Genomic DNA, 25,526 nt, shown 5'->3' on the forward strand with positions numbered 1-25,526 from the left:
ATTTATTTCAATATTAAGGTCTTACCAGAATAAAATATTTACGCAGCAGTTTTACTTAGCTAATGATGAACAGGGAGTAAATAGCAGCATGACTGACTTTGTTAAAAATCTTTCAAGCAGAGGAGAAAAGGCAATTGAGAATTCTGATGCACATAAAGCAGTTAGACTTCTCTTTAGCACTAGAATGGGTCCAGCTCCTGACACAGCCTGACCTCTCTGAGAACCTCTGGTGACAGAAATGACGCTAAAAAATGTCTTGTTATTTCAGCTTAGGATTCCTTTAGTGAGGAGGAGAGAAGGAGGAAAATGGGGGCAAGGATGTTAAATAATGGTGGTCAGATTCTGTCTCATCTCCCTAGCTTTTTAGTGCTGTGTGGGTGTCAGTCCCAGGCATAGCCAGTAATTACTGGCTTGGGGATGGCAGGATCACTCTAGGACTCAGTAACACCATGAAATTATGACAAAGAATTTAGTTAGGGTCAGATTCTCAACTGGCATAGCTCTGCCTGTGTGACTTCTGACAGTGCTCAGGGGCTGCAGCATCTCTCAGGTAGAAGTAGAGACCAGAGATAAGGTAATTTTACGCTATGCTCGTGTACCGTATACAACCTGAATGACCAAAGCAAAAGGGCTTATCAGAAGGGTTACAAGTTCTGGCATCCTCCGTATAATTCTGTTTTGTTCTTTCGAAATATCCGGAGTCCATGGAATCATCAAACCAATATGCTGCCTGCATTGATCTGCTGCGGATGGCTCATCCCCTTAAAGTACAATCACTTTGTCTGGTATTAATGAAGAAATTAACTTTAATTCCCCTTCTTGCTTTCCTGCAGCTCATATATTGGCTTTTACAGTTCTCAGCTTCAGAAGTTTCTTTTTCCCTTTCATGAATCTTTGGAAATAACAGAGCAAAAATAGCTAAGAAATCCAAACTTGGAGAAACTTTCAAAAAGGGTTTTGGTTTTTTTCAGGCAGTGAAACAAAAAGAGTACCGAAATAGGAAAATAAACTCATTCTTTTCCCCAAGGACTTGATTTGGAGTGCAGTGTGATTGTATTTTTCTGATAAAATGCCTTTATAACTCTGCAGCATGAATAAATAAAAACTGTAAACCAGTTCTGTAAGACAGAACTTTTAGGATCAGATGCCTCTCTGATGTTCTTTGGTCATAAGTCAATCCTTAGTCTTTGCCTCTCTTTCCCTGCTGCAGTGCAGATACTGTTTGCAACTACATTGATCCTTGAGCAGAATCACTGGCCTACGTATCCTAATGGTTTTTAATTGTACCTCAGACTAACTTAACTCCAACATGTTCCTCTTTTAGCTATAGAATAAGGAAATTTATCGCCTTGAGATTGTGCTATACAAATCCCTTGTGAATGCCATAATAACAGTCATGTTGTTTACTCTGTTTCCTCTTTCTCAGATGGAAGTTATTTGTTGTTTCTTCTGCCTAGTGTATGATTTCCTCAAAAGAAAAAAATCTGGACAGAAACAGAAGAGGATGGCTTAGGAGTTCCCAGGAACACAATGAAAGATTTACTTGAATAGTAGAGTTCAAAGCAAGTCAATACACTGGATCCATTCATAATTATATATTCATAGTAGGCCTACAGAACAATATTTGTTTCCTGGGTAGACAAGAAAACATGGATATTACCTTGAGAAGTTTTAGTAACATTTTTTAATATTACTAAAAGGCTATTAGGCCTCATAAAGTTCTGGTAAGCAACTTCTGGACTCATTGTATATTGTATCTTTTACCTGTCTGGAAGACGACTGGGTGGACAGTTTGCAGAAAATATCATGTGGTCTCCTTGTCTAACCACAAAGTAACTGATACCAGACTGATGTCCTCAAGTGTCTTTGGCAAAAGCTGTGGTATTGACCCACCTGAAACCTTGCCTTGAAGTTTTGTTACAAATCTGTCTCTGAACGCATCCGGCATTCCAGTTGATATGGTTAATTTTGACTGGTCAGATTAGTCATATGTACTTATTTTTGAATCCTGACAGGATAACTATTTCTAGTGTAAATACTTGTCTGCATTTAAGAACATGAATTTCTGAAAATACTTAAGCTCGCAACTTTAAAATTGTATGTATATCTATGCTATTGAAAATCTTGAAAAATCTGAAAAAATGATCTTGAAAATGAACAAAGTGAAAGTATAAGTACAGATGATACTATTTTTTTTAAAATCTTAGTGGATGCCGATAATATTTGTCTAAGTCTTAGCACAATGTGAGAGAATACGAAGAGTTAGAAATAGTATTTCCTGTCTTGGTAGCAGCATAGAAAATGCGCTCTCACCTTAGAATAGTATTGATACTTTCATTTATGATGACAACTAATAAGATGACTTCTATTCATGTGCATCCATCTATCTATCTATATAGACCCATCTTGCAAAGATCTATATGTTTATAGTAGGAAAAAAAGGCAAATAAAACTGAAAAATTATTTTAAAATCCAAGCATGTAATTTCCCTCCTTATCTTTTAAAATGCATTTATGTAATTGTGCTCATTATTTAAAGATAAGAATAAATTACTTCAAAATCTAGTAAATGATGTTGGAAGAAACTATAAAACTAGTAGGACAGAGCTTTTTTCTTTGTTGCAAACTGCTTGAGACTGATGGCTAGATAAAGAGTGATAAAACCTGTGAATAGCTGTAAATCACACTGTGTAGGATTCTGTTTCAAATATATAGTAGCTTATTCCTTGCTTTGTTTGCTTTCTGACACGTTTCTCAGACGTGTTGAAGGAAAATCAATCATCTCAGTCTTTTACTCTTCCCCGCCATTCAATACTACTTAATATGCTTCTGTAAGGCTTCAGTGATTGATCTCTTTCTTACCTTTATTATCCTTGGGTCTATACAATGAGTCAGAGATCCCTTGCCTATTTTCTCTAATTTTTCATAATTGTTTGGAATTACTTTTTAGAAAGTACAACAGGAGTATATATTTCTCCTTCCCAGTAATCAGAAAAACAGATAGTACTTTGTAAGCATTACTTAACTCTGGGTGGTTTTGTTATAAACAACAGTAGGGACTGAATTTGAGTATGAAGAACTGGGAAAAAAAATTGCAGCAGTGGAATGTGCAAGGCTGTGTCATACTCTTCTGAGAATTGCTGAGCACCCCATCATGTAGTTAAAAATAGACTGCACTGTATACTCAATAGTAAGGCTAAGCAGATAAGTTGATCTAAACAATTTACCGAATTAGCTTCCTCTTTTACGAGAATCAGTCTACAGACAGAGTACTATTTTCAGCAACATTTCTATAAATAGTTCCTGGTGTGTAGCTATTTTATGAATAATTCACAAGCCTGAATGCTAAAATTTGAGCTACTTTGGATTGATAAGCCATAAAATATATTGGTATTTCTAAAATGAGTAGGCAAAATTTGTTATCCTGCACAAATGCAAGTACACATTATAAACTCATATTCAAAAATATATTACAATATTCACCTAACATTCTCCTCTGTCATCAATTTTGCTTGCTAGAAAAGGAATACAAACAATTTTTAACCTATGTTTGTTTAAAAATTGGAATGACTATTTGTGAAAGATTTTATTTCTATTTTCTTTCCTATCTACTGAGGACAGTGCATTAGGAAAGAAAAATATTGAATCATTTAATCTTTTTCATCCTCATTTTCTTCATAGGCATCTTGTAACTGGTGTGCTTGTCTAGTAAGAGATAATCTTTGATGGGCATAGGCCTGCTGACCTAGTCACAAGTATGGTAACATTCTAACTCACAACTGATTGATGTTGCAAGTGAGAAATGAACCTAGCTTTGCTGCTGTGGCCATTAATTTTTCTTTGGAGATCTCTTGGTTTTGTCCTTGGTGGAAGGCAGAGGGAGGTATAGCCACAGGCCTTTCCTTAGGCAAACAGCAGTGTATTTTTTAATGAAATATATCCCAGTCGCAATCTACTTTGGTACTGTTAGTCTTACTTTTAATATGCTCTTTTATTAATAGGTCAGTAACTTTATAAAAGACAAAATAGTCCTCAAGATATTATCATGTTTTTTCAGTTATTTCTGTTTTCAGTGTTTCCAGGGTGTTCCCAGCAGGATTATTTATTTTAATCTCACATCATATCATTTGGGTTTCCTGTTATCTTCCCTTCCTAAGCCTATTCTTTCAACTTTTCAGAGTGCCTACTACATTATTCACAATGTGCCCACTATTTAGAACATTCTGCTAAGTCCTTATTACTGCCATCCTTCTTCCCATCACAAGCTATCATGGTATCACAGTCTATTAATTTGAGTTTGATTTTTGTATTTTATCCTATAAGGACGATATCTCATGCATTCAGTATTTATAATATGGGCATTGTTCCAAACAACACAATTCAGAAGACACAATTTTTGTGCCATGTGACAACTGAAGTAGCAAAAAAAAGTATTTGGATGCATTTATCTGCTCAATTCTGATTTTCTAAGTTTGGGATCTTGAGAGTGCTTGCAAGCTATTAGCTCTGGGTACAGGCTTTGGCTATAAGCCCACATAAGACTAGTGATGGGCATCTAACCAGGTTCCCCCATACCTTGGTTTCAGTGGAAGACAAACCCAAGAAGGAGAGCTGCAAAAAAGTCCCAGTGCCCGCTGACCCTGACTGAACAATGAACAAGTCAAGCCTCCAGATGTACCCTAGAATGTATCTACTGCCCAGTTGAGAGGCAGTCTTTGTCACCAAGAGATGTTTCACTCATAGAAAACAGATTTTGTAAGGGAAATGTACCAGAAACTATACCTATCACGCTGGTTCTCACTTCAGAATCAGTGGTGCAAAAAATTAATGAGAAGAAAGGCCTAGTGAAAATGATGATGTGCTTGCCTCTCAACAAAAAAAGAATACAGGACAGCAATACATATATATATATGCAGCTGTTCTTAAACCTGTCTGGCTCCCTCTGTGCTGCACCTAAGCTGCCTTGGTTATGGGAACACCCATACTGCAACGGGGTACATGACTGTACAATGGTTTGCTGGAAAGGCTTTCCTCTGGCATGCCTCAAGGTAAACAGTACGGGTGGTCTACCATGTAGCTTTGAATTGGATTTAGAGGTCACTTTTAAAAGTCAGCAGTGACATAGCCTGTATGCACAGTGAGGCATTTAAGGGTTTATTCTGAAGTTCCCATTACTTCCAGTGTTATCTTTGGTCTTTCAGCCAGTTACTCATCAAGGAAGTTAATCTTCAAGCGGAGTTTTGTAATGAATAGACACCATAGCACTCATTTATACTGTGGAATCAGCCTTGTCATTTTGTCAGGCAAGAATTCCCCCAGCATCAATGACTGTAGGTCTGAGCACACTGGTCCTAATGAAAACAGAAGTGCAAAGCCTTATTGACTGGAAATGGGGAGGATGTGCTCTGTTTAGCATAAGGATGTCTCTAATACGATGTTGTTGATTTTAAAACGCTCTGAATTCAAAGAAGAGTTCAGCAGAAAAAGCAGAAACTCTGAAATAATAGGCCTGATCTCCAAATGTGAATTATCTGACTGGATAATTTTTTTTATTAATTTAAAATAACCAAGTAGATTATTTAAGATATTCTTAAGCTTGTGTTTAAATTGATGGTGGTAGGTATGCTGATCATTAGTTCCTCCTGCTACAGTCAATGCTTTGCTCAAGCAGACTTGTGTTAAAAAATGGCCTCCCCAAAACAACCAATATATAAAAAAGGGTACCTTTAGGCGGTGGTGTGGTGTGGGTTTTTTTTAGTTTTTTTTTTCTTTTTTCCCCCCCAATGCCTGTCATGAAGCATTTTAGTTAAACTGATACTAATTGGAGTAACTGTTTCAGAATTTGGAAATATGCCCTTGGAAGGATAGCTGAAAGTCTTTCCACTCCAATGAATAAGTTACTAGATCTGTCTGTTATGGACTTTTAAGTAAAATCAGACATATAGGGTGCATGAACCATAATCATGTGAATTCTTGTAATCTTGGGATGTTTCCCTTACGTTAACAGTGCGTTTGGCTTGAAATACACTTATTTGTAGCTCAGAGGATTTGGTTTCAATTATTATTAAAAATAATAGTAGAAATAACAAAATTCAGTATATGAAGTGATATGGAGGGGACTGGAGGAATCTGTCAAAACTTAGCAAAACTCTTAAGAATCTCTCAAAACTGAAAAATATCAAAAAGGTTCCTGGAAAAAGAAGCCATCCTGTAAAGACAACTGCATATGGCAAAAGCAAATGCCTAGCAGTTAAGGGGATCTGTAAGGAACATGGCTAGTCAGAAAGCATTCCAAGACTGCAAACGAGGAATATGCGGGTACAGAATAACAATTAGCATTTTGGAGGGAGAAGAAGGGAGAAGCCTAAGGAATTCGGTATGAAATTAGCTAATAATAGCATATTTTCAGCAGAGGAAGCAAAGATATTAGAAAAGAAATATATCACATTTACTAGTTAACTTTCTTAAAAACTGCAAATGCATGGGAAACTAATGATGACATGATACAGTAAGTCTTTAGAACTGTAATGAAAATTTATGACAACGGATAAGAAAAGAGTGAAATTTTAACATGAAAAAATTTGTCTAAGAGATTAGTTTCCAGAGGTAGGGGTCCAGAATAACTAGAAAGTGAAATGACAACATCAGTTGCTCTGAAGTGTTAGAGGCTATTAAAACAGGAAAATCACAAAATACAAATAGCATATGTCCAAGAATACTAATGAGAAGGGGAAAGTAAGTCTTGGATAATATCTGGTTGCATGTGGTTCAGGAAAATTCCAAAGGAGAAAAAATTGCAACCTTGTTTCTATTTAACAGAAGAACTAGGCAGTTAGGGCTTATCAGGTATTTTTTTCAATAACTACCATCACTATTGCCATCCGTTTAGAAAGTGATTTGTGGAACCATATGAGGAAACATGAACCCTTGTACAGAGATAGACTCAATGACCTAACTAGCCTTAACCTTATTTAATTTCTGTGGCATTTCTAAATGGGAAAGAGCTACAAGCAAGAGCAATTTATCCTATTCCAGACAGACACCGGTGAATGTTATATGAATGCCAGTAGCATCTGGGTAAATTTTTCTTCTGTATGAACAACAGTGGTGAACCTTAGCCATTAGTGTAGCTTTCTCACTTGACAAATCTAGAACTGGGCAAATTTGAATACTACAGCTACTGCCAGTATTGCATCAAAATCCCTTTTCTTTCATTTTCTCAAAAAATTTAAAATTCAAGGCTCTCAGTATCACCTGGTGGTTTCTTGCACAGTGGCCTTATCAGAGATGCCAGGGAAGCCATGTCATTCTGCCTTCAGAGAGTGTTTTGAAATCTCCAAAGGAAGAAGAGTATCTCTTCACTTCTCATTCAGGCCAGAGAAAACATAATTAAGCCAACACATACCTTCCTTCTCCTTGTGCATCATATCCATTTGGGATTTTTTTTTAGGATCATTGTCTAGTCTGGCAAGTAGAGGAATAGATCTGCCTGTACATCCTTCCACACACAGGCAATGTTGAAGGAGTCGGAAGAGCAGATGAGTAGCATTTGTGTTCTTCCTTATGTGCTGCTCTCTGGAGCTGACAGCTCAGAGTGGGAGGAGGAAGAGGGGAAAGTTACCACTGACTGCAGTATAAATACAGGCATTTTGGGAGGACAAATTGTACTTCTCTGCCCACTCCAAAATTCCGCAATCTAGTCCCTGGTGGCACTCACAAAAGCAAGATTATTGCTCATGAAATACTTTTTAATGATGATCGTGTGTTTCAGCCAATACAGTTTTTAATTCTTGAGTCCTTGAGGTGAGAAGACCACCTTAGAGAAGGGAGTGCTTAGTATTTAAAAAAGATAACCACCATGGTCTAAATAAATGGGACATTTTGAGAACGCTGATTCAGTCAATACTTCCATTCAAAATTTTCTTCAAATGCATCCTCTTTTTCATTGAGAAAGAGGAGGAGAACAAGCATATATGTCCTCAGGCTAAAGTTGTATTTTGCTGCTTGAAACAAAGGACAGAACATTGCTGCTATTGTGAGTATGATTTATTGTCCAGCAGTGTTTTACACCAAAGCAAACACAGTGGACATAATGGAGAATGCTGCGCTTCTGAAATAAATGTTTCCCATGGTATACGTCTGACTGAAAGCACTGATACAAATGCTCAAGGTTTAATTTATAGAAAGGTTATAAAACCAAAATAAACCAGCCACTTCCTCTACCCTTAGTCCTTAATCCTTCACACCCCCCAACAGAAATAATTTTATAAGAAATTAATATTTTAAATCTATAAATCTGTATCTTTAAATCAATAAAAATAGATAAAGTAAATTAAACATTTCATAAATGGGCAGGAAATAAACATTAGAAATAATAAAGACAACTTGTCCCTGGAAATGAGAGATTATGAAAAAAGTTGATCGGTGGCATAGAGTGGATAATGTAAAATGAGATAGAGATCTTATATTCCTTAAGTGAAAATTTAGCGTTTTCCAGAGAAAGGGTCAGCATTTTTGTCATTGCATTTTTTGATAATAAAATCACAGTCTTACAAAGAACCACAATCCATAGGCTAATAGTTAGCTTTTCTAAACAGAATTAGTGATGTTATTCTTTCATGAGCATTTCTCTGTAAAAAGCCTCTTGTCTCTCCAAAACAACAGTTTTCTGTCCCAGATCATCATAATTAATAATAAATTTGTAACATTTCAGCAAAAGTTAGAACTAGGAAAATAGTCATGGGGAGCATAAACTACTGTATCTCTAGTTAGAATTTTTTTCTGGATGCTGAATTTTTCTTTAAAAGTAGATTTTCTGAAACTGATGAGCTTATGATGAAAATGATGTAGTAGAGGTCTTTGTGTTTTGTACTTTCTAGTACTTCTCCTGATTCAAATGCATTGGACCAGCACTAACCAAAATGACTTACATATACAATTATTTTGTAAGAGACACCTGAATGAATGTTCCAGCCGTGGTGCCGAGAAATATTTAAAAGCTGTTCAAATTGAAAGAAACTCTAAAGATCTCAGAAAATTGCAATAACAACGTTCACTCTAGATAAGGACAACAGGAACTGTTTAAAGCCACTAAGGTACCATATGTAAATGTAAGGCCAATAATTGGAACCTTGGATACACTGATTTTACTCTGTCACTGCATTGAAGATATTCACATTCACTGACTTGAACTTTAACACAATATGTACATGGTTTTATGAGAAAGCAAGTCCAGAGGGCAAAGAAAGATCAGCAAAAGACGACGACTACAGCACAGAAATTTGAACTCCTTGAATTGTGCTGCATAGATTGCTGATCACAGCAGGAAGTGTGGAAGGCGAAAAAGGTAGAGATGTATTGCTATACCATCTGCTAATACGGAAGCATTTATTTTAGCAGTGTCTGCAGGACTAGTATAGCAGAAGGTCATTAAAAATTATTTTTATAAACTTCTTATTAAAAAGGATTAGAATGCAAATCAGCTATTTAAACTTGTGACAGCCACAACTGACAGATTTTTTGATGTCATAAGTGAACCTGTAATATCACAGAATATAGAAATATGTGGTGCATATGTAACTCCAGAAGTTTTATGTGCAAATTCAGTAGATGGGTAAAGATATAGCCAATCTTACTATTTATATGCCTTCCTACCTTAGAGGTACTTTTATTCTTTGCTTCTGGTTTCAGTATAGTTTTCTGGTCCAGGAGGGCTTCTGTAAGACTGGAAACTTTAATTTTTGTGTGACATAGCATGGAATATAGCTTCCAGTTTACTCATGTGAGTGAAGCTCCCACTGATTGGAAAAGGGGAATCATAACCCCCATTTTTAAAGAGGGAAAGAAGGAAGATCTGGGGAACTACAGTCTCACCTCTGTGCCTGGCAAGATCATGGAGCAGATCCTCCTGGAAACTATGCCAAGGCACATGGAGAATAAGGAGGTGATTGGTGACAGCCAACGTGGCTTCACTAAGGGCAAATCATGCCTGACAAATTTGGTGGCCTTCTACGATGGGGTTACAGCATTGGTGGATAAGGGAAGAGCAACTGATGTCATCTACGTGGACTTGTGCAAAGCATTTGACACTGTCCCGCACGACATCCTTGTCTCTAAATTGGAGAGACATGGATTTGACGGATGGACCACTTGGTGGATAAGGAATTGGCTGGATGGTCACACTCAAAGAGTTGCAGTCAATGGCTTGATGTCCAAGTGGAGACCAGTGACGAGTGGCGTTCCTCAGTGGTTGGTATTGGGACTGGCGCTGTTTAACATCTTTGTCGGCGACATGGACAGTGGGATTGAGTGCACCCTCAGCAAGTTTGCTGACGACACACTGGAAGAAAGGGATGTCATCCAGAGGGACCTTGACAGGCTTGAGAGGTGGGCCCGTGCGAACCTCATGAAGTTCAACAAGGCCAAGTTCAAGGTCCCACACATGGGTCGGGGCAATCCCAAGCACAAATACAGGCTGGGCCGAGAATGGATTGAAAGCAGCCTTGAGGAGAAGGACTTGGGAGTGTTGGTTGATGAGAAGCTCAACATGACCCAGCAATGTGTGCTTGCAGCCCAGAAAGCCAACCGTATCCTGGGCTGCATCAAAAGAAGAGTGACCAGCAGGTCGAGGGAGGTGATTGTCCCCCTCTACTCCACTCTTGTGAGACCCCACCTGGAGTACTGGGTTCAGCTCTGGGGCCCCCAACATAAGAAGGACATGGACCTGTTGGAGCGAGTCCAGAGGAGGGCCATAAAGATGATCAGAGGGCTGGAGTACCTCTCCTGTGAAGACAGGCTGAGAGAGTTGGAGTTGTTCAGCCTGGAGAAGGCTCTAAGGAGACCTTATAGCAGCCTTCCAGTACCTGAAGGGGGCCTACAAGAAAGCTGGGGAGGGACTTTTTACAAGGGCACGTAGTGATAGGACAAGGGGTAATGGCTTTAAACTGAAAGAGCGTAGATTTACATTAGATGTAAGGAAGAAATTCTTCACTATGAGGGTGGTGAGGCACTGGAACAGGTTGCCCAGAGTAGTTGTGGATGCCCCATCCCTGGAATTGTTCAAGGCCAGGTTGGATGGGGCTTTCAGCAACCTGGTCTAGTGGAAGGTGTCCCTGCCCGTGGCAGGGGAGTTGGAACTAGATGATCTTCAGGGTCCCTTCCAACCCAAACCATTCTATGATTCTATGTGCCTTTCCGCTGTATTTTTGCAAATCTAGTTTAATTGCACATGTTATTAACATACGTACTATTGAGCTTGTTAAACAATAATGTCCATATCATTTTCATATCAACATATTAATCACAAAGAGAAAGAAAAGCAAGAGCACTTGCAAAATTTGTGTTGGGGACTGAGGAGGTGTCTGCGAGTCAGTAAATTCCTGCCTCTTATGTGTCAGGCAGAGGTGGAAGTAGGATTAGCCTTTAGGTTAAAGAGTCAGAGGGGTACTTGAGGCTTTGAAAAGACAAAAATGCAGGAGACCATATTCTTTGCTTGTGGCTAAAGCTGATCCTCATGGGAGATTGTTAACACATATGTTTTTAATGTTTTGATAATTATGCATGTGTTCAGAGACAGGATGGAAAACAGGTCAGTGGCAATCTCTGTATCATGAGCTGTTTTTAGGATACATTCAAACAGGACTGACTATTGCTGCAAGTCAGAGAACAAGCCTATGCATGAACCAGATGTCCTCCATGTGGACCAGGAATACGCATAGGACAGATATGGCTAATTCTTCCTATGTGATGTAATGTGTATCTCAAAAAATCTAATGAGTCTCTCTCAGAATACCTCAAAAGGAGTAAGCAGAATAAGCAGTAAGGACTAAAGAGTTGCTGAAAAATGTATTAGAGCACTGGGAGAGTAGTAGTACTAGAATAAATTTATTTAGAAAGGGGACAGACTGAGAAGTATAAGAATAATAAATTATTTACAGAAAGTAAATTTGTTTATTCTACTGAATTTACTTGAAGAGCAAGTGGGCAAGGATATTATATCCTATGTCTAAAAAAGGAGAGATTTATACCAATAAATAATTATTTCTCAAATATAAAAAATAATACAAACCCACTGTCATTAGGTAGAATTCAGTTTAACTAAGAGTCATGGCTGTCAGTTAACTAAGAGCTGTTGTGGACAAAGTGGTAAAGAGGATAGATCACAGTATATTGTACAACATTTCTACATCTCCCATAGGAAAAAAAAAATGCCCAGGAGGTATGTCAGTATCTCACTAAAAAAATAATTAAAATTTCCAATCATTCTGAATTCACCAATCCAGGAACTTCACAAAAGTCTATGCTTGTGGCCCTCTGCTGTTGAAAAATTTGAGAAATATAAATTCAGTCTTAATGGTTTTAGGATAAGAACTGTGATGTGCAAAAATCAGTACTACCTCTTCCAATAAAAAAGATAAGAAAACAAATAATAAGGTTATGTTATCACACTCTCTCAATTGAAAACTATTATTCATGATAACATTGCACTGGGAAGATATACAGAAAATTACTTAGACGTAAATCATCACTGTGTAAAAATACCAGTGTTTCTTTTTGCCATAGAGTTTTATAAAGTTCAGTATTTACTGAAATTTTTTTTAGGACCTGATGAAAACAAACTCCAAAACAAAATTGTATGAGCTCACAATTACTCTTTGGATACACTGGATAAATCTATTTTTCCTCTAGGAATGGATTTTAACCATACCTAACAGAGCCTGATTGAAAAATAGGAACGCAAACAAAGAAACCACTAGATATCTCAGATTACCTGAGCCATAAGCAGAGGATGTCACATACTGAGCCTTTTGACACAGTATCCTACAGCATCCTTGTTGTAGTCAAACTGGGGAGTTATGAACTGGATGGGTGGATTACAAAACAGGCAGAAAAATGTTTGGACTGGTAAAGTGTAGTGCTTTGAAGTCTAACTTGCAGCTGGTAGTAAGAGGCATTGCTGAAGGCTTGATACTGTTTAACATCTTCAGGGTGACGGGGCAGAATGACACCAAATTAGTGGAAATTGCCGGAGTTCAGAGCTGCTGTTCAGAGGGGCTCTGAAATGCTGGAGGTATGGACTAGAAGAGCTCCAAAGGTCTCTGATTGCACTGATGGTAAAGTTTCATGTCCTGTTTTGTACAAAACAGCTTCAGACTATTAAGGAGTTCATGAAAAGGTTTTTGTCATCTATTTAAGGATGTATTTGCCATGAATGAGCAACTGCCAAGTATTATTTTAATTTGGTATTGACTGACTGAAAGGTTAATATCATTCCTCATGAAAATAAATTTTATTACACTACAGTTCACTAGGATTTTTTTTTTGAGTTGCACTTAATATTTTTTGTTTTAATTTAATTTCTATATATGCATGCCTTGAAATAACTACCAGGAGGGGTAACCTCGAAAAGAGTTGTTCAAGGTTCTGATTTTGGCAGATTTTACTGTACTGTTGTCATGAAGACATCCTGACTGGGGAGCCAGCGCCATAGAACAGATCTTGGGAATGCACTGACACCAGTAGTGGGGGAAGTCTGCACAGCCCTTTACTCCTCTTAGTAAATTCATTCCTGAAAGTATGTTAAGTAACTACTGCTCAAGATAAATCAGTTCTCAGAACAGAAATTATGTCCAGGCTGAATAAAGTGAATATAATGTTGTAACTGACACCTTGAACAAGGCTTTTTGTGTATCTGAAAAATAGATACTGATTTAAAAAGTAAATCACTGAGTATATTAGAAAGGCTAACTCAAAAGAAAATAACCTGTTGAATGACACTGATCCCACAGGAAATGTAATTTTACCTTTAAGCAAACAATCACAATTTTGAACATTCTTTGAAACATGTATTTTAAAATAATTCCTTGGCTAAGTTGAGGTGACAGAAGTAACTTTCAGGCTGGAATTTGCTTTGCAGAAACCTTTTCTCTGAATAAGGTATTTCCAAAAAGCTTTCAATTCATTGTCAGTCTGAGTAAAATATGTGCAGGGCATATTATAAACAATTTAGGAGGTCACAGTTCTCCAAGAAAACCTAAGAACTTAAGCAATTCTGATTTCATTAAGCACTATTTTGTTGTTCATTTCTACAATGATTTTATTGATGCAATAATTTGAATATTACTTAATATCTGTGTTTTTTCTTATTTCATATAGTTATGGACTTTTGTGATGTCTGAGCTTATCTGACGACTGTAATAAGACACCAGACATAATGGGTACTTGATTTCTGCAAATATGAACTAGTTACTGAATATTCAAAGTTCCCTACTTTATGCTTCAGAAAAAGTGTATTTGTTGTAACATGCTCATTTGCTACTCTGCCTGACATGCACCTCTGTATTCTTCATGCAAGTGCCCAGAAATACCTGTGATGACAGCGAATAATATTGATCTGAGATCTCATTATAAATTCAAACCTGTCACACACTTGCTTTGAGAACTGAGAGTGCACATATCTAGAGCTGTGTCTAAATTTTTCACACCATCATCTATTCTATGTACTGTTTGTTACTCAGTACAGTAGCTCAGTGTTAAAACTACACTGTTTGCTATGTATTTTCTTGGAAAAGTCTCAATACCATATATTGAAAACGCACAGAATCTTATTATAAGAAGGTAGATCTGTTAGAATTTTAGAGATTATACAAAACGAATAGGAAAAAAAATAATTGCAGTAGGGAGGCTGAGACTGAACAACCCTGTTTAATATGAGTAAGCAAGTGTGTGACAAATTTGTGGTTTTGAGAGCTCAGATAAATAATATTTGCTGTCACCACAGGTATTAATGTATTCTAAATGTACTGAAGTTCATATTTCTGTAAACCCAATTTTAAAACTGAAGTCCAAACTCAAATAACATCTACAATTTCATATATGGAAAAATTATTTAAGTACTTAGTTATCTCCTTGAAAGGGATATACTGAAACACATTTTAAAGTATTTTCCTAAAGGAGTGGTTCTAAAAAAGGAGGTCCATGAAAATCTCTATAAAACTCTGTTTTTTAATAACATGCACCAATAATTTAAGAATAATATTATTCACAGTGTTGTGATTGGTACTTAATAAGAGAGTTCATGAAGCTGCAGTCCTCTGAATTGAGTCTTTTCCAATTGTTCTGGCTCCCTCCTTATAGGTTACTTTACAGCTTCAGGAGGATGTAAACACTATTTCCCAAAACCACAGGAGTGAAGAGGGCTGCTTGCTTTCAGAATTTGCTTAAGCTGCTGTTATGCTCACTGATACATGCTTTTCAGTGAAATAAGTAGAGAAATATGCATTCACAGTTACAAGGATTTGTTTGGTTAGAAGACAGTGCAGCAGCCAGATGACTGTTCTTGAGGGGAATGCAGGATGAAAAAATTACATTTGTGTTATCTGGGGCTGCTTTAGATTAGTTAACCAAGTGATTTAAAAGTCTGAGAAAGGCTCAGAAGGTGTCAGAAGAATAAAATTACTTTGATTTCTCTTGAGGAAAAAAGTTTTAAATAAATAGGAGTGCATATTTTGTGAATAATTACATAATATGTTTTTCTTTTTTGTGAAAAGACATAGATACAGAAGCAGCTGGGTTAAGAGTTTACAAAATCCCATATCTGTAGGCCTGGTATTTCCTATTCAACCTACTTTTGGCCATAACTCAAGTTCCAATTTATGATTGTTTACTGACTTATGAAAAATACGCCTGGTTGTTTCTTTTGCTTTTCTGATAAGTAAACCTTTGTCACAAAGTTGAAAACAGCATAGGATAGTATGAAAAAAAGTATATGCTATGTGTGATACCACCATGAAACTTTAAGTAAGCAAATTATTGTGTATACTCCTGTATCCATTAATACAGTTACCTCCTCAATGTTGACTACTTGTATCACCAACATTTTGCATTCTCTGTTTCCTTCCCTAAGCATGCACATTTTGTGGTGTATTTAGTCCATTAGTATGAATCAGTCATATTGTCAGAAAAGGTAGTTAGTAGAATTATTCTATTTCTAGAAGCTGGCCAGTAAAGATGAAGACTAGAGACCATTTAGTTTTAGTCAATACAGAGCTAGCTAGACAAATGTTACTAGCTTTCTTTGTCTGATACATAGGTTATTTCCTCATTTATTAAAAAAATCTTTTAGTGCTGTTCCCAATGAGATGGTCTTACAAATGGGGATAAGATAATCCATATAGGGGGACTTGTTATTTTGCACTCTGGTGTCTTGGTGTCTCTTTCAGACAGAAATATGAATTCTCCAGTTCCAAACAAAACCAAGTCTAGACTTTAAAAAACCTTTAATGACAGGAATAAAACAATGACAATAAAAATAGTTTTTGAAATAGTTTCAAGTGTTCTGATAAATTATGCTGCTGATAGAAGTTCAGTTGCCTTTTAAGATTGGAGTCGCTAATAAAAAAAATCTAAAGCTGCAGTCCATGCTTGCAGTGAAGTGTCACTGATTCTTGGAAGTAATGCTGTGACATAAGAGGTTATGTCCAAGTTCAGTCTCCTTTTTTTTAGATACATTTCTTGACACTGTGCGGTGCACAACATTAAGAAATAATCTCAGAATTGTCTTTGCTTGGGCTTCACCATCACCCAAATATTGTAATATGAATCTTAAATTCATGAACAGAGACAAATGCTCCCTTAACTGAACTACGCACGTTTGATTCCTGCATCTTGAAATGAGGGTAACTCCTTTATTTCAGACAGTGAAAGATATCAAGTGGCAATCAGTGGTGGATGGGTGTCCTTCAGATAGCTAGAAAATAATGCGCCATAATCAGAATTGTTAAAGTTGCAACTTTTTGTCCATTTCTAAATTGGAGTTCTATGCAGCTGTCACTACAAAACAGCCACCTTTACACTTCTGTTTCGTTTATATTCTTACTTCTTGGATAACATGCGCTGTCCTTTCTGTTTAATATTCAATGTGTTCCAGTGCAAATATGATAAACAAAAGAACCGACTTTCTGAATTGGTGGTAAAGATAACTTAGTACTGAAGTAAGAGGAATTGTGTCCCCTAGAAAATGAATTTCTTTCTAGTGTTAGGAAAATTTCCCAGCTGACTGAATAAAGGAATGGTTAAGATATTTATCGCCTGTTTTTTCTTTTTAGCAAACTCAACAAAAACATCATTAATGCCAAGACAAAGTACATGAAGATTGATGCTGTGTACTTTGAGAGTCCTTAAGAGATCTCCCTGTGAATGCATTAAGATCATTTCCTCTTAGAAAAAAAAGAGTAAAAATACTGAAGGGGGACAGATTTGGAGCTTTTTTTTTTTTTTTTTTGAAAGAACTCCTTTTTGAAAAAAGGTCAGATCAGGTGAACAGTAAATTGTTCTGTTCTGCAGGTGCACCAAGTGCACACTTATTAGCTGACCACGTGGGAAATAGTGCACACTGTATCATTATAGTAAACAAGTACAATTTAAGCTCCGATCTTCTTTCAGAATTCTTGAAATACATAAAAACGTTTAACTCCTGAATGTTTTTCTGTAGACCATTCAAAGTATTTTTAAGAGTAATATGTACTGCTACTGTATTTCTGCTTTTTACTGGCTTGGAGGACTAAGAATTCTGCTGGCTAGGTTCTTAGGTGGAATGATTAATGTGTATAGAAACATGTGCTTGTGTCACGCATCTCGGTTTAAAAACATGTGAATAATAGATCTGGTCTGGAATTCTGAGTTATGTTCTTTCTTTCTGTTTTTATGCTACTTAGGCTTAAATGGAAGAATTCCTGAAATTTTCAGTTTGTTTCTATAAGTAAGAGAAGTTTTCCACTTGTTCCTGAATGCTCCCTCAATAAAAGAATTCTGTATTCAAACCAAGGCACACAAAGTCCTCACTTTCTCTAGGTTCCATCTTAGACAAGAAATCCACTACCTTGTGGAGTGAAGCAGTAGGATAGATTGCTATTCTTGTGAAGGATGGTCTTTGACAGGACTCCTCCCAGACTACTGCTGCAAAGATTTACACAAGGCTTTTCAATTTTACCTGGTTTTCAGTGAGGATCCAGTAAGAATGCCTAAGTGATGCCCTGAAGCATTTTTGTCATACTACAGTGTTGAAAAAGGGGATTTCAATGCCCCAGATAGGCTGGAGCCTCCCTAAGGACTCCCTGTTCATTTCTTAATAGGCCCCTTATGAACTTCATGGATTTGAACTTGAAATTTTTAACTGTGTTAAATCTGTAGCCAACTAGAAACACCATTTTTAGAGCTATAGCTGTTATACTGCATTTCCTGTTCTTGACAGTCACCTTCTCTGATTCAGCTTTTTCTTCTTTGCATATTTTGTGAATTGTTCCTCCTTTATTGGCTTATGACTTGACCAAATATAGAAGAAAGGTGGAAGCCCGGTTACCTGAAGGCAATGTGCATCTAATGGGAAAATAATTGTTTCCTGTGAGAAAGGAATTACTTAGTATATGTATACACATATGTCTGTGTATACGTATACATATATAATTTTTTTTTGAGATTATATATGTGTATAATCAGTGTATGAGTACATTCAAAGAAGTAGCAGTCATAGTAGTAGTGAACAATAGAGGAATCTGTTTTTAGCTAGAGGAAAAAAAAGGTCTCTTCACATAGCATCAACAGTTTTAGAAAGCCTTAAGGACCATGTGATGTCTGATAGCACCAGAAGAGTTAGCAGTCATGCAGATGTAACTCACATACGTGTTTTTGCATAGTCTCTTCTAATATCTTCATATATGGGAAGTATATATGAGCACTACTTCCATTTCTACTTCACTTAAAATGACGTAGTGAATACCTTTCTGTGATTTTATATAAACCATGGTGGATGTGTGTCATTGAGTGTGGATGAATAGGAAATATATGAAGCATCTTTTTTTCCAGGACTGAAAGGTTAGAAGGCATTATATTGACCATTGCAGGAAGAACCAGCAGTGTTAACAACAGTCTTTTATCTTTACTCATTGACTGAAGTTACTAGAGTGAGAGTAACATAACTGGAATGACACCTGGGAGAGGGACCAGGATATATTCATAGCAATAGGATGTTCTTCAATGGCTATTGAATCATGTTGCTCAGAAATGGTAGAGCAGACACCAAGCAAGAATTGACCACGTTCAGCAATTAATGATTTAGAGCATTCTTAAATCATGCAGGCTAAATAATTATATACGATTTTCATATTGACTAACTACTAATACTGTAGGAAACAGGGTAAATTGATTTCCAAATAGCTAATGAGATTTCCATTTAATTTTGCAGTGTATTGTAGTACCATGAGTCATATTTCCAACAAAAATAGTGTCTTGTGGTAACCCTTGTTTGTACATAGTATTCTTGTTATAAAATCTCACAATAGGGATGAATTAATTTGTATTGCGAAGCAGCATTAAAGCAGCACACTCTTCCTACTGACAAGTTTTTGAAATCTGGGAAAAAGAAAGATTTTAGTGGCTAGTTGTGTAGTCTGATTGTGTGTGAAAATTGTAGATTTTTGACATCTAGAAACACAGCCATTCCAAAGATCAAAATGCAAAGTTTAATTAAGCATTTAAAAATAGATGACTGTTTCAAATTTGCTTTTATTTTTTAATGTTAATATTCCAAAACATCCTATTATCCCAAGCAATGAATACAGATAATAGTTGCTTTCTGTAACTGTCCTTAATGATACTATACTTAGCTTCTGTTTGGGATTGTACTTGCCAATCTTCTGAAACATTTTTTAGAGAAATTCAAATAATTGAAACCCAACAGGAGGAGGACATACAGCCATTATAAAAGTTAAAGGCATAAAGTTCATTAACTGCATTGAAAAATGAACATATTTTTCAGATCTACTTAGATTTTCAAAAATGAACTTAAAAAAATGCCACCTAGACTTTGAAACCTGATGAGCTTTATTTCTATGTGGAGCAGCATTACTTCACTCTAAAATGCTTACTTGGTTATACTACTGTGATTATCAAATGATGGCCAGCGAAAGTGACCCTTATAAAAGAGGTCCACTTTACATACTATGAAGGTCATTACAGAAAAATCCAGGCTTGTAGAAAAACAGCACAGAGATGCCATCTAGCAGTAACTCTTAGAAATTTCCTAATATTTAATAGTTCCTTCTTTTAAGATACTGCACTTAAGTGTAGGAGAAAGGTTTTTATATTCCAAGTCCTTTCCCTATAGCTGGCTTCCTGCTAAATATCTAGCCACCCTGCTGGAAACAAAACTTCACTGAAATATATCATCACGAATAATTATATTTTCTTGTATTTTTCTATGTAAATACAGAGAAAAATTAGAATCAAATGAACAGATATAACATTTAATAAGTATCTTAAAATTGATATTCTGTAATTAGCACTAAGAGTATTTAAAATTAATCAGTAGTGAGCTGTCTTCCATTTGTTAAAGAAGAATTTCCAGAGCTGGTCAATATTCTATATCATGTTTAGCTGGGGAAAAAAACAAACAAACAAAACAAAACAAAAAAACCCACAAACAAAAAAACCACAAACCAAAAACCAAACCAAACAAACAAAAAACCAAAAAAACCCAAAAGCATGGGCAATAAATTACTATGCTTGAAATAAAATCTTAACGTTCCAGAGATTTAAGAATAAACTATATATATTTTTTGTTACATATTTTACCATAAGATGGCGATACTTAAACACTTTACAATCAGTAAATAACCTAGTAAGTTCAGCATAAAAGCCCTGTCACAATAAGAGTGCCTGTGGACAGCTGTCTTGAGTCAGTGATGGCCTGGTACTAAATCAAAGCTTTTTTTTCCCAGGTATTCTTTTAAAGTAGTTGATCAGTAAAATAAGTTATTACTTGAATGTTAATTATGTAGGACGTGAATAGGAATGTATTGCGTATACTTCAAAATGTTTGATATGATTTATTTTCATAAGCTGAATAGTTTGTGAGTGTCAAGGGCATGTGAAAAGTTGTCTGTCTAGTCATGAGCATACTGCACAATTCTTTTTGGAAAAATAAAGAATTTAACATCCCTTTGTTTTCTACAATTAATTTCATATCATAGATTTGCTTCACAACCTGCTGGGCAGAAAATTATTATCCCATTTCAGTTTAGCATAAAGCAAGATAAATAACTGAGCACTACTTCCATTTCTAAAGTGAGATTTCAATCACAACTTGTACTTATTTGCTAAAAAAACCTGTAAACATTTTACATATATTATTTTTCACAGAAATATGAAATCTGTTATTCATAGTCAACAACACTAGTGATTATCTGCCATGTGGCATCTTTTTTATGCTTAATGTGGTATAGCATCTAAACCAAGGATCTGAGTAACTGTTTGATCTCATGTTTTCATGTCTGAAAACCCAACTTAGCTCTGATAAACACCAGGCTTTGATTAAAGGCTCTTATTTTTACATAATCTTAAGGACTTTTGAGCTTTCTGGCTCATGACCCCTTCACAAAGTTAAAAGAGCCTGCAATGAACATTTTAATACCCCTGAAAATGTCATACAGAGTGATGAATAAAAGGCCATTTTTATGCCCTCCACACAGTATGCCATAGCAAAAAGGGCTAGAAGCAAAGTTTCAAAAGTTAATTTATGCTATTTCATTCCAGTGGCTCATCCTGCTTTTTAGTGCTGGATGGTGACAGACATGTAAGATGGAGCATTTTTTCCCAGTCTTATTTTGGGGCATATCTCTGACACCTGAACTAAAAGAATAATTCTGCCAGCTGAAGCTTGTTTGCTTCATTCATGATTTTACTCTTCTGTGCCTAGACAGTGATACAAATTTTGCTTTTCCTGCTTCCATGCAGTCTTTTAAAGTCTCTTAACTTTAATAGGTCTCGCTAAGTGTAACAGAAGATAGAAAAATAAAGAAAAATGAGTGTGTGGAAACCTGTAATTATAATGCGACCATGTGCTGCTATTCCCACAGATGTGGAACTCCTGTGCATCGCCTGATGAGTCTCTTTACAGACATAGCACTAGCTGATACTTTCAAATAGCTCCTATGTAATAACATTGATATAATTAATTATTTAGTTAATGTTATTAGTCCTATATCACCTCCTGCTTTTTTAAGTTGTCACTCTATCTTACTGATTAAAAAGCGGTCAGAATACTGCAGCCGTAAATCAGATTTCCACTGAACTGCTTTTTAAGTTCTATCTTTATATTGTTAAAGAGGAAAATCCCTTTCGTATTGTTGGAAATTCAGTACGTATTTGTATATGATTAATTTATGTGATTAATTCCTTTATTTTAAAGGAAAAAACCTGCCAGAAGAGCTGAACATTGCTTCATACAGTTGTCTGGTACCTAAACGGTACCATTAAAATGACATTCACCAACGTACAATATAAATTGTGGCAACACAGTATGAACTACAGCTGGTAATGGACAGCAATACTATAAGAATGTTTTCTCTCTCGTTACTTTTTTATAATGCTCACAGTTACAAAATTGCGTGTCACAAAAAGACAAACGAGACAAATTCTACATCTACAAGATGCAGCACTACAGACATCTGCAGGCCTAGGGGGGTTCAGTCATCATTCCTCTTAAGTGGTATAGTGCAATTCTGATTTTTTAAATGATTTAATCTAAAACCACCTTCACGAGCCAGGTCGCACGGCTAAAACATATGTTTATTTTTGTCGTAATTTCAGTATCAGGTGTGATCTTTTGGCGACCTGAACACATTTGAAAATAACGAAACTCTGCAGCAGCCTGGAGCGTGGCTACAGTGCTAAAATCAGTGTCTTCACGTGATGCCTCCGGTTCCGCTCTAAACAAATTTATTTCCAGCCGGAGGCTGTCGATGCCTGCTTCCAGTGCCTAGCTGCTTCCCCAGACCTGGTGCAGTCACCGAGCGCTATAAATACCCCTTTGCCTGGAGTCGGATAAATCGCTGTTCATTTCGGCTGGACAGCTACCGGCCTTCAGCAGCTGCGGAGCCCCGCACTGCCCTGCCTCAGCCGTCCCGGCGCTCCCACCGCCCACCTCTTCTCTCTGCAGCTGATACAACTCGTGCGTGGGGGGTCGTGGGGAGATTGGGGGTGCGGGGTACGTGGGGTGGGGGGGTGCGCGTGCTCTGTGCGCCGGTGCCGTGGGCCCCGCTGCGGCGTGCCCGCGCCCGTAGCCCCTCTGGCCGCTTGCACCCGCGCTTCCCCGCCTCGCACCGTGAAGCCGGTAATCCCGGGACCGCGGACAGCCGTTTCCGCCACGAACTCTCCCGCCTGGCCGATCGGACAACCAAGGACACGCACCCGCCTCTCCCCGGAGCCATCCAGCCGCCCGGCAGAGCCGCATCGCCCGCTACCGCATACGCCGTGCGCGGGCCGGCACCGCCTGCCTTGCTCCGCCGCCGCGGGGCCGGGTGAAGTTGCCGTCCGCGGGGGCGCCCGGGGCGCGGCGCCCGGCCGGCTCCTACCTTGGACGGATCGAGGCCGGCCAGCAAGGACAGCAGCAGGAGGTTGAGGATGTTGGCGGGCGCCCGCATCCTGATCCCGGGGCTGCCGATCCGCGCCGCTCCTCTCGGTCATTCACTCCGCTCCCGCTGCAGCGACCGCGCCAGCAGCCGCACTTTCTGCCCGCCCGCCGGAGCCCGAGTGGAGGCGGCAGCGGCAGCCGCCCGGGGGACGCTCATTCCGCGGGCAGCCTCGGCGCGGGGAGGGCGGGCGAGGACGGCGCTGCCCGTGCTGCCGGAGCGGCTCCGCTGCCCGGTCCCACCCCCGCCCCTCCCCTCCGCGCCCGGCCAGCCCACCGCAAAAGTTTGGGCCCGGGGGACGGCGGCGGTAGCGCGGCTGGACGGGCGCGGGGAGCGGGCGGCGGATGTGACATCACCGCCGCCGTGAGGGAGCCGCGGGCCGTTAGCGGGGAGCGGCCGGGGATGCGGTGGCGGGCCGGGCTGAGCCGAGCCGGGCTGAGCCGAGCCGAGCCGAGCCGGGCTGAGCCGAGCCGAGCCGAGCCGGGCTGCCGAGGGGCACCAGCAGCCGCGGGCTGCGGAGGGGCGCGAGCCGGGCTGCTAAAGCGCGCGGTGTCCCCTCTCACGGGGCGCCTCTCCGTGCCCCGTCACCCACACTTCGCCGTGTTCCCCCCCGACGGTGGCGGGCGGAGGCTCTTCCCTCCGCGGAGGGCAGCGTGCAGCCGGGCACCGCTCTCCCGTTGGCTGCGGGCGGGTAGCTGCGGCTCGCCTGAAAGGAGCACCTGGCAGCATGGCACTGGGAAAGGGGCAAGGGCGGGCTGTTGTGGGGAGCTGCGGGTGCCGCAGCGGGGAGAGGGCGGTCAGAGGAGAGGGGTTTCGTCTGGGGGATCCTGACCTTTCACTCCTCCCCCTAGAAAGTTAAGTCAGGGCTTGGCTGGGCCCTGATGAGGGGAAAGCCACCACTCTGATTTCCAGCTGGACCATGGGCCAGCGAGGGACTGTCGTGTCTCCTTGCTTGGGCTGGAGCTGTGGTGGGAAGGCCTGTAGAGGTGAAGGCTGGTGGAGGTCATTGGTTGAAGAGTCCTTTGGGAGCCCTCCCAAGGACACATTGTAGCATGCAATTGGGGGTTCCTTTTTGCTACGTCACCGGGCACCCGCACGTTTGTAGTCAGACAACGCTGGTTTGCCAGCCGAGGCTCTGGGTGGGCTCCTGTCTGCCTGTTCAGCAGCTCATGGTCACTCTTCCACGGCCTCAGATGAGAAAGTACAGGCAGGGATGTGGTTTGGCTTCCTCAGGGTTGCATGTTCAGCACAGCTGAGTATGGCCCAAATATAAATTACACTTATAACAGCACCATCCTGTTAGCACGGGCAAAGTATGTTAAAGTTTCAATTTTTTTCCCTTACAAAACTCAAGCTCATGATTTATGGCTAGGGTAACCTTATTTATAAGATTATAACTAAGATTATTATAAATGAGTTTTTCAGCTTTGCATGGTAAAAATGTATTAGCTTTACAGTTGTCAATTTTTTTGGTCTTGATTAGATTCTCTGCGGTCTACATTGTGTACTTCAGCAGCTAGCACAGAAAGGCCAATGCTGTTGTGGATTTTTAGGTGCTATGTAGTCTTAACAAAGAGAAAAACAGAATACAAATATCCTTAAAGAAGCAAAACTTCAGTGTAAAAAAAGAAAACAAAAATCCAAGCTTGGGAGGGTGTTTTGGTTGAGTGTCTATTAGGGTGAGTATGGACAGGGTATGGTTTTCTAACTTACGCTCTCCAAGTCTACAAGATTGGCGTCTTTTGTCTTCAAGAGTTAAGACAATCGCTAAAAGACGAGCGGAGGAGAAACTATTCTGCCCACATGCTCTCTGAAAAGATTGCAGATCCTTGGTATAATGTTCCCAGATCAAAAATGCCAATTTCTCCTGCAGTGGTTTATTATATTTTTGAGTTCTGAATTTCTTCTAGGATTAAAATAACCAGATTTTCTCTTGTGAGTGAACAAAAATTCATGTTTTATGCTAAGATGACTTAAAGAAGCCCCCTTTCAGTCAGCAGCACCTTTTATAAAGATACAGTCTTTCATTTCCATGGAAGGTAGATCTACAAAGCATGGTTCC

General features: G+C 38.9%; 1 protein-coding gene across 3 annotated transcripts in view; it reads right to left on the reverse strand.

Annotated features, from left to right (window-relative positions):
- OLFM3 (olfactomedin 3) overlaps nt 1-23,795 on the reverse strand; it is a 70,057-nt gene extending 46,262 nt beyond the window's left edge. For all 3 annotated transcript variants that reach the window (XM_072868467.1, XM_072868466.1, XM_072868468.1), the window contains exon 1: nt 23,408-23,795. In XM_072868467.1, coding sequence (XP_072724568.1) covers nt 23,408-23,476 — 69 coding nt within the window. In that variant the 5' untranslated portion in view covers nt 23,477-23,795. The remainder of the gene's footprint in view (nt 1-23,407) is intronic.
- Between the last annotated feature and the right edge of the window lie 1,731 nt (nt 23,796-25,526).

The sequence above is a fragment of the Ciconia boyciana genome, chromosome 7 (assembly GCF_034638445.1).
Source record: "Ciconia boyciana chromosome 7, ASM3463844v1, whole genome shotgun sequence".
Lineage (NCBI taxonomy): Eukaryota > Metazoa > Chordata > Aves > Ciconiiformes > Ciconiidae > Ciconia > Ciconia boyciana.